General features: G+C 38.6%; 1 protein-coding gene across 5 annotated transcripts; it reads right to left on the reverse strand.

Annotated features, from left to right (window-relative positions):
* Positions 1-2,928: 2,928 nt before the first annotated feature.
* LOC127454221 (myeloid leukemia factor 2-like) lies at positions 2,929-13,416 on the reverse strand. Of its 5 annotated transcripts, none has more exons than XM_051721273.1 (9): positions 12,623-13,415; positions 10,656-10,777; positions 10,208-10,382; positions 9,677-9,718; positions 8,310-8,363; positions 7,703-7,831; positions 7,445-7,604; positions 7,116-7,333; positions 2,929-3,453 (listed from the first exon to the last, which is right to left on the reverse strand). In XM_051721273.1, the coding sequence occupies exons 3-8, from the start codon at positions 10,352-10,354 to the stop codon at positions 7,119-7,121; spliced, it is 747 nt and encodes a 248-aa protein (XP_051577233.1). In that variant the 5' UTR covers positions 10,355-10,382; positions 10,656-10,777; positions 12,623-13,415; the 3' UTR covers positions 2,929-3,453; positions 7,116-7,118. The 5 variants fall into 5 exon arrangements, with proteins under 5 accessions (XP_051577233.1, XP_051577234.1, XP_051577230.1 ...); XM_051721274.1 differs by having other exon boundaries at positions 10,274-10,382; positions 12,623-13,414; XM_051721270.1 differs by lacking the exon at positions 10,656-10,777.
* Positions 13,417-14,549: the final 1,133 nt, after the last annotated feature.

Raw genomic sequence — 14,549 nt, forward strand, 5'->3', positions numbered from 1 at the left:
GCTTCACTGTAGGGATGGTATTGGCCAGGTGATGACTGGTGCCTGGTTTCCTCCAGACATGACACTTGCCATTCAGGCCAAAGAGTTCAATCTTTGTTTCTCATGGTCTCAGAGTCCTTCAGGTGCCTTTTGGCAAACTCCAGGCGGGCTGTCATGTGCCTTTTACTGAGGAGTGGCTTCCGTCTAGACACACTACCATACAGGCCTGATTGGTGGAGTGCTGCAGAGATGGTTGTTCTTCTGGAAGGTTCTCCTCTCTCCACAGAGAAATGCTGGAGCCCTGTCAGAGTGACCATCGGGTTCTTGGTCACCTCCCTGACAAAGGCCCTTCTCCCCTGATCGCTCAGTTTGGCCAGGTGGCCAGCTCTAGGAAGAGTCCTGGTGGTTCCAAACTTCTTCCATTTACGGACGATGGAGGCCACTGTGCTCATTGGGACCTTCAATGCTGCAGAAAGTTTTCTGTACCCTTCCCCAGATCTGTGCCTCCATACAATCCTGTCTCGGAGGTCTACAAACAATTCCTTGGACTTCATGGCTTGGTTTGTGCTCTGACATGCACTTTAAACTGTGGGACCTTATATAGACAGGTGTGTGCTTTTCCAAATCATGTCCAACCAACTGAATTTACCACAGGTGGACTCCAATCAAGTTGTAGAAACATCTCAAGGATGATCAGTGGAAACAGGATGCACCTGAGCTCAATTTTGAGTGTCATGGCAAAGGCTGTGAATACTTATGTACATGTGATTTTTTTCGTTTTTTATTTTTAATAAATTTGCAAAGATTTCAAACAAACTTCTTTCACGTTGTCATTATGGGGTATTGTTTGTAGAATTTTGAGGAAAATAATGAATTTAATCCATTCTGGAATAAGGCTGTAACAAATCAAATCAAATCAAATCACTTTATTGTCACACAGCCATATACACAAGTGCAATGGTGTGTGAAATAACAAAATGTGGAAAAAGTGAAGCGCTGTGAATACTTTCCGGATGCACTGTATAAGCCAATATAGCCTTAATGGACAATGGAAACATTGTTGCAAGTCAAAAACTTGTAACATTCTATTACCATGTATATGTCTGGACAGACAAGAATAAGAGTATAGGAAGGAAACAGGGGATGACAAACCGGGCTAGGCTTGCACTGATGAAAAAGTTTCGGAGACAGAACAAATGAATTGGTGGCAGAGGGAAATGGAAGAAGGCAACAGATTATGATGTAGGGGACGGGGAAAAAACTGACCGTCAATAAAGATTAGAAAGCGAGGACAGATGGTAAGGAAAAGGTTAGAAGGAGATAAGAAAACTCACGGAATTACTGTTTATTAAAAACATGCATCGCTACCAAGAGAAAAATATATAGAATATTTCATATTGTAGCAGATAAATTCCAATTAAGGTGTAAAAGCAATGCTTCTAGAATTACGTTACCCTTTTAGTTATTAGTTAATAATTTTTTCACACTGTCACCATCAGTATCAGCTTATCAGGAATGAAAACAACCAATTAAGCAGTTAACTTGCTCACACAGATTACAGAGATACGAAGAGGAAAAAAAAAAAATAATATCACAATAATGCAACAAAGAGACGGAAGAGGACTACATATTTGTATAAACCTTATTTACAGTAGTGCCATCTTTGATTTTTTGAAGGGAATGAAAACGAGGCTGCAGTGAGGGATAGACTTACCATGTCTTTATTGACATGAGCTGTATAAAGCTACCAAAAAGCTCCAACATCACGTCTAATTTTACACAGCTCATATTGTCTGGAATTTTTTGTCTATTGAAATTTCTTGGAAATCTATTTTTCAATGTTTTGTCAGCAGAACGATCCAAAAACACTTTAAACTGCAGTACAGCCCATTGAAGAGACTGTCCGTCTATCCCTCACAGTCTCGTCATTCATGTCAGAAATCAGAAAAGGAATCAACAAAACGAATATCTGAGGAAAAGCTAGTTTTAAGTTAACATGAAAGTGTTTGCAACCCCTTTTCACTTTCATAATAGATGGGTTGATTTTATTCATCTGGAATTGATTGGATTGTAAAAGTGGTCTCTTTGACAGGTGGTTGGAGGTGTGTTAAAAAATAAGAAGGCTTGGTGATGCTGCTAAAAAGTAAAGTTCGGAGCAAGTTATAACATTTTGATGAAAGATTAAATACAAAAATTTTGGAAAACCATCCACAGATGCATTGCTACATCACCTACACTTTATCATATCTCCATTCCTGACATCTCCAAAGGAATATTCCAGGTTCCAAGTTATGCATTATTACCAAAGAAAGTAAATTCAACTATGAAAGAAATTAACTCGTCCCTCAGTTTGTAAAAACAAACAAACCACTTTTACCATAATGCATTTACAATTGAAATTTATGGGCAAGGCATTACCCCTGTAATAATCGTTAAAATAAAGTTCTGAATACACCAAATTCAATTTGAAACATTTTATGTGAACATGACACTAGTGTGATAAAATTGCTTACCTGCCTGTGTAAAATTACATCCCAACTCCTTTCAAAAGCAAAGCAAAGCCTGTAAATATTGTAACTTCTGCATGATCCACATGAAGCAAACTCCAAGCAGCGTGAAGCATTTACATGTTTCCATTGATCATGGTATAAATAAAAAATTTTGATTACTGCACACACAATTCTTGTTTGAACAAGTCAAAATTATAGTCTATGGTGCTCACTAGCATGCCACAGGTGCTATCGATAGAGCTAAATGTGTATTCACATAAATGCATCTCATGCACAGTGATTATTTTGAGTGTAAACAGTAAATGAGGCAGCAAAAAAATATTTAAAAAAAATCTTCAGGGGAGACACTTTATTTTTAACCAGCCACAGTGGGAGTACCAAGCAGACCGGCATATATCAAGACATAAATGTGACATACAGTATGTGATGAGACAGCCAATGAAGTAACAAGGTCTTTTTTATTAGTTAATAAGCTTAATTAGTCAGCATTGTACAGTTAAACCCACAGATACCCTAGTGTCAACACAAACATATATGGACTTTACAGTGAATGTGTGTAAATGCATATGCGTGTGTAGTGTATTATTAAATATTTGGATATTGAAATATTGGAAGCATGAGAATTCTCTTAAATACAAAGATTTGTGTGTGTGTGTGTATATTATCACAAGGTAGAAGAGTTGTTTGAGTTACGATGAATGCTGGTGTGTATGCTTTGGGACAAGTAACTTGGTATAAAGTACACAGGCCGGCCACACAACAGAGATGCAGTCTAATAATTTCAGCCTGCTATGATACTCCATGCCAGCACTCTGCCCTGGAAGGAGCGAACTACATATATTGAGACAGTTCATATCTATCAAACATTTGACCCATCAGTTCTAATTATCTTTTTTTTTTTCATCTCTCCCTTCTCATTTTTCACAGCATCATGTAGATTCCGCCACTCCAACTTCTCAACTACCTGTAAACAGATGCAGGCAGAGCCAGTAAACAGGGAGGCCTGCATTTATTTGAATAATCAAAAGAAATTGATTTCTGAAAAATAGATTTTGCCAAAAAGTCACCTAAGACGGTTGCTTAAAGAATAGTTCACTTAAAAATGAAAACTCTCTTCATTTATTTACCCTCGTGACATCCCAAACATAATGTAAACTAACTTTCTTCTGCAGAACACAAACATATTTTGAAGAATGTAAACTCAGCAAAAAAAGAAACGTCCCTTTTTCAGCACACTGTATTTTAAAGATAATTTAGTAAAAATCCAAATAACTTTACAGATCTTTATTGTAAAGGGTTTAAACAATGTTTTCCATGCTTGCTCAATGAACATAAACAATTAATGAACATGCACCTGTGGAACGATCATTAAGACACTAACAGCTCACAGACGGTAGGCAATTAAGGTCAAAGTTATAAAAACTTAGGACATTAAAGAGACCTTTCTACTGACTCTGGAAAAACACCAAAAAAAAAAAAAAAAAAGATGCCCAGGGTCACTGCTCATCTGCGTGAACGTGCCTTAAGCATGCTGCATGGAGGCATGAGGACTGCAGATGTGGCCAGGGCAATAAATTGCAATGTCCGTACTTTGAGATGCCCAAGACAGCGCTACAGGGAGACAGGAAGGAAAGCTGATCGTCCTCGCATTGGCAGACCACGTGTAACAACACCTGCACAGGATTGGTACACCCGAATATCTCGCCTGCGGGACAGGTACAGGATGGCAACAACAACAACTGCCCGAGTTACACCAGGAACGCACAATCCCTCCATCAGTGCTCGGACTGTCCGCAATAGGCTGAGAGAGGCTGGACTGAGGGCTTGTAGGCCTGTTGTAAGGAAGGTCTTTACCAGACATCACCAGCAACAACGTCGCCTATGGGCAAAAACCCACCTTCGCTGGACCAGACAGGACTGGCAAAAAGTGCTCTTCACTGGCGAGTCAAAGTTTTGCCTCACCAGAGGTGAAGGTCGGACTCGCGTTTATCGTCGAAGGAATGAGCGTTACACCGAGGCCTGTACTCTGGAGCGGGATCGATTTGGAGGCGGAGGGTCCGTCATGGTCTGTGGTGGTGTGTCACAGCATCATCAGACTGAGCTTGTTGTCATTGCAGGCAATCACAACGCTGGGCGTTAAAGGGAAGACATCCTCCTCCCTCATGTGGTACCCTTCCTGCAGGCTCATCCTGACATGACCCTCCAGCATGACAATGCCACCAGCCATACTGCTCATTCTGTGCATGATTTCCTGCAAGACAGGAATGTCAGTGTTCTGCCGTGGCCAGCGAATAGCCTGGATCTCAATCCCATTGAGCACGTCTGGGACCTGTTGGATTGGAGGGTGAGGGCTAGGGCCATTCCATGTCCGGGAACTTGCAAGTGCCTTGGGGGAAGAGTGGGGTAACAACTCGCAGCAAGAACTGGCAAATCTGGTGCAGTCCATGAGGAGGAGATGTACTGCAGGACTTAAGGCAGCTGGTGGTCACACCAGATACTGACTGTTACTTTTGATTTTGACACTCCCTTTGTTCAGGGACACATTCCATTTCTGTTCGTCATATGTCTGTGAAACTTGTTCAGTTTATGTCTTAGTTGTTGAATCTTTATGTTCATACAAATATTTACATGTTAAGTTTGCTGAAAATAAAAGCAGTTGAAAGTGAGAGGACATTTCTTTTTTTAGTTTATGAGGTGTTGTTGTCCAATGCAAGTCAACGGGGTCCATAACTTTCAAGCTCCAAAAAGAACATAAAGGTAGTATAAAAGTTGTCTTTATGACTCAAGTTGTTTAATTCATGTCCTCTGAAGCAATAGAGAACACCCAAGCGATCGCTTTGGGTGAGAAACGGACCAAAATTTAAGTCTGTATTCACTATAAATCTTGACACCTGGCCCAATTGGAACATAGTGCAGGCATCAAGACAGTGATTCTGTGACGCTCAATCCCGGTATCATTGTACATCTACGAGACATTGCATTTTTATTTTCTAGTGTTAACAATCAACCTTTTGGTGACCGCAGTACATTTTAAATGTATCCCTAAAAATCTCAACTTGCAACCATCATATTAACTTGCATCTGCGTTTTCAAAATAGCCAATTGAGTGTAAAAAAAAAAAATAAATAAATAATTGCAAACCTTTCAACACAGTGTCTGATTTGTGTACAGCACTCTGCTCATGCGTTAAGCGCTAGGAAGTGTGTGAATAAGCTTCTCTCATGAATGCCCCAAAGAGACTGCGGATGTCAAGATTTATACTGAAAGGACTTCAATTTTGGTCAGTTTCTCACCCAAAGTGATCACTTGGGTGTCATCTATTGCTTCAGAGGACATGAATTAAACCACTCGAGTCACATGGATTATTTTTTTATGCTGCTTTAATGTTCTTTTTGAAGCTTAACTTTGGACTAAGGTCTGACAACAATTCGATGATATGCATCATAGATATGAATGTTACATATAGACATAATGTGGTACGTTACATGCATAATAGATTTCCGAATGAATAAAGGGTAACAATGTCTGATGCAACAATTACTTGATGCCATCACACACAAACAGATGGTAAACCATGAAATAAGCATAATAGATTTGAATGTCATGTAATGTTAAGATTTATTGCACCAGTAATTAAAGATGAAATGTCATGTGCAGGAAGAAAAGATCCAAGTTTAAATAGAGCAGGGTCACAGAATGAAAAACTATCTATTAGTAGCATGTAAAGGCGGTTATACAAAGTATGTGGTAAATGTCAGTTCCCTATTTATTTTTGGAAATGGAGTGGAGCAGGTGAGTTAAATGGAGGCGCCTTCACTCATCCGTTTGTTCACGAGAATTAAATCGCATTTTCATGCAGGACTGTTTGCAGCACCCATTGCGAAATATTAAAAAAAAAAAAAAAAGATTTGCCACTGCCGCGTGTCACTGGCCAATCACAGGTGATTCCTTTCAGAACAGTCTGAAATTGCTCCCGATTCCCTATATTCTGTAGCATTCACTATAAAGAAAATGAAAGAATGGGTGTCTTTGTTTACAGCCACATGTCTGCCCACCAATCACATTTATTTAAGATTAGTTCTATTTGTGGTTAAACTTTGAGAAATAACACTTTATGGAGAAACAAAAGCAACATTATCACAATATATCGTAATCAGGGAAGAAGGCAACAACAATTAACTTTGGTCAAACAAATGCAAACAGTTTTGAATAAATCACACAGAAAGCAGAACTCGGCAGCATAAACTTTATTTCAGTAAGTGTGCTCTCTTTTCCTTCAATCTTGCATGCTCTGCGTCTGTTGCAAGAAGGTTCTTGTAAAACACATTGGGTATTAATATGGTAATGATAATTGATTCTTAAAATCCATAATTGATGCATAGAAATTTCTTTGATAGATCGACACGTCGGTGCATTTTTACGCCCCTATTTTGGACCCCACTGCCTTACATTGTATGGACAAAAACACCATTCATTCTTAATCATCATTGTTTTCTGTAGAAGAAAAAAAAAAAAAAAAACACCATACGAGTTTGGGACATGAGGGTGAATAAATAAAGAGAATTTTCATTTTGGTGTGAACTTTTCTTTTTTTTTTTTTTTTTTTGGCCAAATTGAGATTCGTACCTCTCACCAGTCGTAGCGTGGGCGGGAGTGGGGAGGATGGTGGCGTGGTGACTCGTGGCGGGGTGAGGGAGAGGAGGAAGAGCTTGGAGGTGCTGTAAGGGCCAGCTGCTGTCCTACCCCTCCACTCCGGTCACGCCCATAATCTAAACTACGGGCATTAGGGGGACGGTATCGCCCCACCTCCCTCCTCCATTCTTCATTAAAGGCATCTGCCTCACCTGAAAGAGAAAGATTTTTACAACAGACATTTCTTAAATGTCTCAGCCAAAACTTGAGAAAGATGCTGGTAGTAGAAGGAAAAAAAGTAGAGAAAGAGGGATTTGACTCACTCTCCTCCAGGTTGAAGAAGTCCTGTCTCTCTTCACGGTCACCCGTGAGTCGGTTCCTTGAACGTTCCATCACATGACCTCTCTCGCCAATGTGATGCCCTATAGCCATTCGCTCCAGCCCACTCTCACTGTCCCGCATTGTTTGACGTGTCTCTCGGATCTAAAAAGACACAATTACAGTTTAACAAACACATAATATAGTGAATGTTTCATTTACATATGATAACACTTTCCTGCATGTGTGCATGCATGTCTTACACCCCCAGGAGCAGTGCGCAGTTCACTGGTCTGCTGATAGACTTTCGGTGTTCCTGGGTCTGTGGAGGAGTATGAGATGACAGTGGAGGAGGAGAAGGTCTGGCAGTTTGGAGAACCAGACATTCGATCCTACAGGGAAAAGAGAGGTGTTATGAAAGGCCTCCGAAGACATTTGATGAGATGGTGACAGAGTCAATAGGAAAATGAAGTATAATTTGAGTTGTAATGACTGATGACCACAGTAATTTGTGGGATAGTATGCTCTCAAAACAGCATAAAAGCTTACACTTCAAAGATTGGGAGATTATGAAGTACAGAACCAGATAAATGATTACACTTGAAAAACATCTGACTATTCCCACAACATGACTCCTTTCTTTATACATAAAGCTGACCACAACTGCTGCAGCTCATAAGCTGTATGCAATACTGTAAACAGATATTTTTAAAAACCATCCACCCTATTCAGCAGGAAAAAATGTCATGCTCCACCATCCAAACTGAAGCCTTGTTCATCTATAAATCACAGGCTGACTGTATAGATGCCATGGTGCCGTTTCTGCATTTCTGTTTCAGTATTTCTGAAACGAACAATCATGAAACTCACCACGTTATCCATCATTCCACTCATCATGCTGAACATGTCCATGAACCCTCCGCCCTAAGAAACAAAAAAAAAAAAACTAAATATTTTCTAAATCACTTGAGTGACTGTCTTTGTTGCCACTGGTTTTAAAAATGTGGACAAAGGGATCAAAACAGGGAAAGAAACAGCAAAGCAGGAGCTGCACAAGGGTGAGGGTAACTTGTAATAGTGACACGAGTTACACGCAGTGCATTTTCTGTCTTTTAATGAAAACATTAAGGCGGCATGCTATGGATTAAACTGTGTCAGTCCTCATTCCCAAATTATCATGTATAACCATCATCAAGGATAGCTTTAATTTACCAGGATAAAATGTAGTTATTAACATTAATTTATATATTGACTCAGGTCATGGTAAAAGCGATATTAAAGAGAGTTCACAGTATCATATGGGACATTGAGCAGTTCATATCATTTACGATAATGTTATCAGGTTTGTAACAACCATCAAATGAAGCTTTGTCTCCAGTTTTTAATCAAATTACAGTTTAATTTAACAATTTATTTGACAAAAATTGTCATACAAGTATGCCTGCCTTGCAACGTCACTTTTTATCCTATGTAACTATTCCGATTAGGAGGATATTTTGCAAAAAAAAAAAAAAAAAAAAAAAAAACACACCATTCATGACAATCTCCAATTCAATTCTATGGGAAGTTCTGCAAAGTTTGTTAGAGTGAGTAACGGTACCTTAAGGGGCAGAGCTTAGCTAAAGTTCAGTTACGATTCATTTTGATTAGTAGAATTTACATTAACTTATTTTTTGTCATGCATACTACACATCCAAAATATCAATACATCAAGAAAGTGCCTAAACATTGGTCCGCTTTGCTGCATGAAAACCAAAACAGTTATTCACAATGTTAATAAATTTTACACAAAAAGCTAGCAAAAGACAAGTCTGTGATAAGTTATAATGCTCAAATCGCTGCACAAACATGTTGTAAATAGAAAATGGACTAAAAGTAGCACGTTTCAATCAAACTGATCTTGGTCATTGAAACATTACTACTTTTAATCAATAAATGTGAATAACAAAATGTGCGGATCTAATTCCTTACTTGTAGTTAAATAATATATGCTTCAATCCAGCACCTATTGAAGAAATATTGGAAGTGTGTGCATTTTTTCTTAAACAGAAAATTTACTCAATGTTAGTAGACCTAAATGGAATGCTGTAATTGACACATTTCAGGACTTGTTAATGTAATGGTAATCTTAATTATTCATTTTACTAATTGTGTAGCCTTACAGCAAGGAAAAAGAAATGAATCGATTTGCCTATATATATTTCTGTATTTCTGATCTAAAATGAAAAAGGACATACCATTCCCATCATGCCGAAGGGGGAGAGGGCTCCAACCTGTGGCTACAAAGGGAAAAACAAAACTTGATCACCTTAACTTTTGTCTTAAATACAAGACTGAAAACACTTAAATATTAAAAGGTGCACTCAGTAATTTTTTCCCTCAATTAAAGTTATACTCCTTAAAAAAGGAATTTTTGTAATTTTGAAAAATGTATAAAATCATGAGCACTCACATGAGATGAAGACTCCAGTCATATCAGTAGCCTTACAAAAGCTGTTTTATTCTACATGAAGAGGGTCCCCTCATGGGGGCTGCCATGTTATGATCACATGACCAGCTGATTACTACTCATAGTAACCGCCCTGTTATTGGACATGGCATTGGTAACTGAAAACGTTTGCATTTGAATGATGCTGCAACCACGCCACTAGGTGCCAGTGTAAGTCCAAGACAAAAATTACTGAGTACTGTTCAAAGAAACTGCAGAGAACTTTCAGAAATGCACCAAATTCAGCATCAGACTGACAGCATTACAGCACCACTATCACCTGAAAATTTATGGAAGTATGCAAATCAGCCCCTGTTTTTGTGGCACTGTTGATTCTGATGGGTACCTGCATGCATGTACGCGGATGCTGTATCTGAGGGGTGAGCGGATACGGATCCATGCCAAATGACCCAAAAAGACTCCTCATCTGGTGCCTGTGTGCCGTGAATGGATCCCTGTCACAACAAAACATGCAAACAATTTACTCCTGGCATCTGGCTTCAGCATATTCTAGACCAGTGGTTCTGAACCGGGGGGGGGAGATGGGGGGGTGAGGCCCAAAAGGGAGCCTCAGGATGACTTAAATCTGAAGTATGGAACTTTTTCTGTGTAAAAATACTTTCACCTATCTCAGCTTTATATGCAGCAAAAACATATTATAAGCCATATATAGGTCAATTTTCTTAAAAACTGTAAGCACTGTGTTTCTGTGGTGCTAAGAAAATCACCTGTTTGGTTTGGGGACCTGCTTAGACCCGCCCCAACAACGTTTACTCAACTAATGGCGCGAGTTGGTGGCGGGACTATCTCTTTGTTTGACCAACAGCAGACAGGTGGCGTATTCAGAAAGCTGTTTTGAAAACAAAGTTTTATTTTTGCAATTCCGTTTGGTGGCACAGAAATTACATACTTCAGCTTTAAAACTATTTGAAGTAAATTATATTAAAATAGTTTGATTAATCCTTAAATTCATGGGAATATCACCATACATTTACATATTCAGGTCTTTAGAGTCCCAGCATATATATTATATAGTGTGTGTGTATATATATATATATATATATATATATATATATATATATATATATATGGCCAAAAGTTTGTGGGCACCCCCTTCTAATTAACGCATTTGGTTACTCCATTAAATCCAGTAAAGAAAAATCTTATCGTTTCTTTATGTAATGGCTTGGGCTTTGTGTGCTTCCAAATTTGTGGCAACTGTTTGGGATAGCCCTTTTCTGTTTCAGCAGGATAATGCTCCTGTGAACAAAGTGAGGTCCATAAATAAATGGTTTACGGTGTCTGGCGTGGAAGAAATTGACTTGCCTTGACAAAGCTCAGACCTGAACCCCACTGATCACTTTTGGGGTGAACTGAAACAGCAACTGTAAGTCAGGACCCATCAACCAACATCAGTTTCTGACCTCACTGATAGCCTTGTGTCTGAACGAGAGCAAATCCCTGCAGCCATGTTACTACATACAGTATAGTTGAAAGCCTTCCCAAAAGAGTGGAAGCCGTTATTACAGCAAAGGGGGAAATTGATACCTAAGGTTTTGAAATCAATTGTTCATCAAGCACATATAGTGTCCACAAACTTTTGGCCATATAGTGTATATCACACAAATGGATCTACGAAATGCCCAGATATTGTCACATTTTCAAAATATTTTCAAGACAATTAGAACATAATGGAATATAATATATTTAGATGTTTTATTTTTCATATATCAAAAAGAAAAAAAAAAAAAAAAAACCAAGAACAGGATTCATGACTTTCACACTGAAATTTCCTGAGACGCAACTGGCTGCAAAAAACATATTGAGCTACACATAATCTAAACATAAGTGTTATCTCAGGCACTTTTGTGTCTAAATAGACACACAACTTACATAATTTCAGTAGCACACCTTAATGACGAGTCATATCATATTGTTCATATGTTACACTTGCTATAGTTTACTTCCATGTTGCTTCTTCATCAAATAACAATGTCACGTTTAAATCAAGTCAATCACTGAAACAACAATGCCACCCTGAGAAAGAAAGAGCATGTATAATGCATGTGTACATGCATATGGAATACTGATAATTCACCATTGTCACACAGAAAATCAACATCATTTGTATGAATATAGTACTCATGTCTCTTGTAATAAACAACGAAATAGATATCCTGTGATGGTAAACTTATACAGATATGAAATAAACATACAAATAAAAATGCAAGTGCAAAATAAAAAATAATAATAATAATTAAAAAAAAAAACACTCTTACACACCTAGGGTCTCTAATGACCCTATACACTTTTGGTACTTAAAACTTTATTTTAAAAAATAAAATAAAAATTGTTGCCATTTTGGCTTTGTGTGTGTGTTACACTATTTATAAGAGAGAGATTGAGGAATACTAAAAGAGGTATGGGTACAACACCAAATAAAACGATGAGCAACAGGTGGTGGAATGAGTTCCCAGGTCACTAAAGACCCAAAGTATGCGTTTAAGGGTTAAACTATAAGAAATCATGATTACAACCTTAACTGACATTATTTTCTCATTCTGATGAAATTGGGACAATAGTCAACTGTCAAGAAAAATCATTTTTAAAACATAAGCAGGCTACGTCATCAAAGGCACAAATAAGGGGCAAAATATACATTATATGCATCATATTTTAGATAAGGGATACTCACATCATGTATGGGCTTTCATCCACATCATTCAAGTAGCGAAACATTTTGCTGTTATCTCTCCGCTGCTTGAACTTGCACCCGTTAATTGAACTTAGGACTCACTTTAATCAAACCCAACACAGCAGCAGCTCAGGGGCTGGTAATTGGTCAACCAATCATCAAGCTCCCTCTGCCAGATATGCAAAACACTACGGGGTTATACAATTCGGCCTACGGGCCTAACCACAATACACACCATTAATTTACCGCGCGAGATGGATAACACACTCTGATAAACTAAAGTAGCTCTGCAGAACATTTAAACCTATGCGAATACTCTCGAATATTCCAGACAGCTGCTGATCCAAAGCAGCCCGTAAGCTATTTCGGACGGTTAGCCTAGCATCATAACATGCACGCCTAAATGAATTTAAAAACCACAACAAGGCTCAAAGATAAAATTCAGCTTGGGTCGAGGTGAATTGTGTCCAGGTGGGGAGAAAAACAGCAGCAGGAAGAGCAGACAGACCGATGGAAATAACCTCCGCAGATGAGCGCAGGAAGACACTGTGACAAAGGAAACAAAACCTTGAAGATGCTGCGAGAATATCTTGCGTTTCTGGCAGATTTACACGTTTATTTTCGAAATGCGCTAGACCAAGTCGACACAAGGTCATGCGCTACCGATAAAAACATCAAGTCCAGCAAAGTAAAGGTGGTTTTGATAGGAAGATTGCGCTCAATTAGTAAATCAGGCACAAAAGCCAAACGTCAACAGAAAAGAGAGATGGAAGGGGAGGGGAACAGCGACGAGCACATTCCGGTGTATAAACATAAAAGCTCGATCCTTAATATTGAAATGCGGGGGATCAGGGAAAAACAGTGAAATCAAAGGAATATGCCGCGGTTAATTAGGCCTTTGTAATGGGGTATAAAGATATATTAGGCTACTGTTATTTGTTCGGTTGCGTTTACATTTTGGTGACCAGTGGGTTATTGTTGAGAGTTATTGATTGTTTTTACGAGTATTATAAATATGACTTTTGGCAAGACTTATGTCTTTAGTGATATATTTGGAGAGAAAAAAAGTGAGGAAAATAACGGAATAGAGAGAGAGCGTGATAAAGAGGCTTTTATTGTGACACGATCCTTATTTTTACCCAGCCACCTTTGTTCACTTTGACAGTCTTTAGAAAATGTAATCGAACGCCAAGAGCAAATTGGAACGGATTTCATTTAGTAAAATGAGCTTTATTCAAAATCAAACATCGCAGATTTATAGAGCTTGCTGAGCTTCTGTAGAACGTAAACAGTGAAGCGCAAGAGAAACCTTTTATCGCATCGCTAGATGGCAGAGCACAGGACGCATTCAAAGAATTTCTCATTGAAAGTAGCAAAGCAGCATTTCCACTCTGAACTCTAAATTGAATCACGCTAGTGTTTTGCCAGATATTCTATATGATTAATCAACATTCAAAAGCCTTCCTCTGTAACTAACACCCGCTTTGGTGTTATAATACCTATGCACTTAACGATATCATATTTGGGTTGTTTTTCCAAACTCACAAAACGTTGAATGGCTATTCTAGCAATGCAGCTTTAGCGAAGCGCACTTACTAGCCCTTTAGCGTCATTTTAATAGGTATTGCGCCTCTAGCGGCTGCTCAATAGGAACTGCATACTGTGTTTGCTGTGTGTGGTTCTTGGTGTGGTGAGCAAGAGCTCGGTGGGCAACATATTTCCTATACAATTTATTTGAAAAAATGGGAGGGTTAAATATTTTTTTGTCGGTAAACTTCCTGTTGCTTTGGCTAATTATCACAAACAAGCATTACAGTACAAGTGGTCACACTTTTATACAAACACCATTTCTCTGCCAATAGATGTTTGATAAGGAATAATGGTAATATCACTCACAATAGCAAGTCATACATGGAGAGTTGGACCC

The sequence above is a fragment of the Myxocyprinus asiaticus genome, chromosome 16 (genome assembly GCF_019703515.2).
Source record: "Myxocyprinus asiaticus isolate MX2 ecotype Aquarium Trade chromosome 16, UBuf_Myxa_2, whole genome shotgun sequence".
Lineage (NCBI taxonomy): Eukaryota > Metazoa > Chordata > Actinopteri > Cypriniformes > Catostomidae > Myxocyprinus > Myxocyprinus asiaticus.

What these genes read in the sequence shown, in the direction of transcription:
- LOC127454221 (XM_051721270.1), bottom strand. Translation starts at nt 12,666, where the DNA reads ATGTTTCGCTACTTGAATGATGTGGATGAAAGCCCATACATGAT. An exon ending in CCTTCGGCATGATGGGAATG is followed by an intron (nt 8,364 to 9,676) that starts GTATGTCCTTTT and finishes TTTGTTTCTTAG; the next exon opens with GGCGGAGGGTTCATGGACAT. An exon ending in CTTCTTCAACCTGGAGGAGA is followed by an intron (nt 7,334 to 7,444) that starts GTGAGTCAAATC and finishes TTTCTCTTTCAG; the next exon opens with GTGAGGCAGATGCCTTTAAT.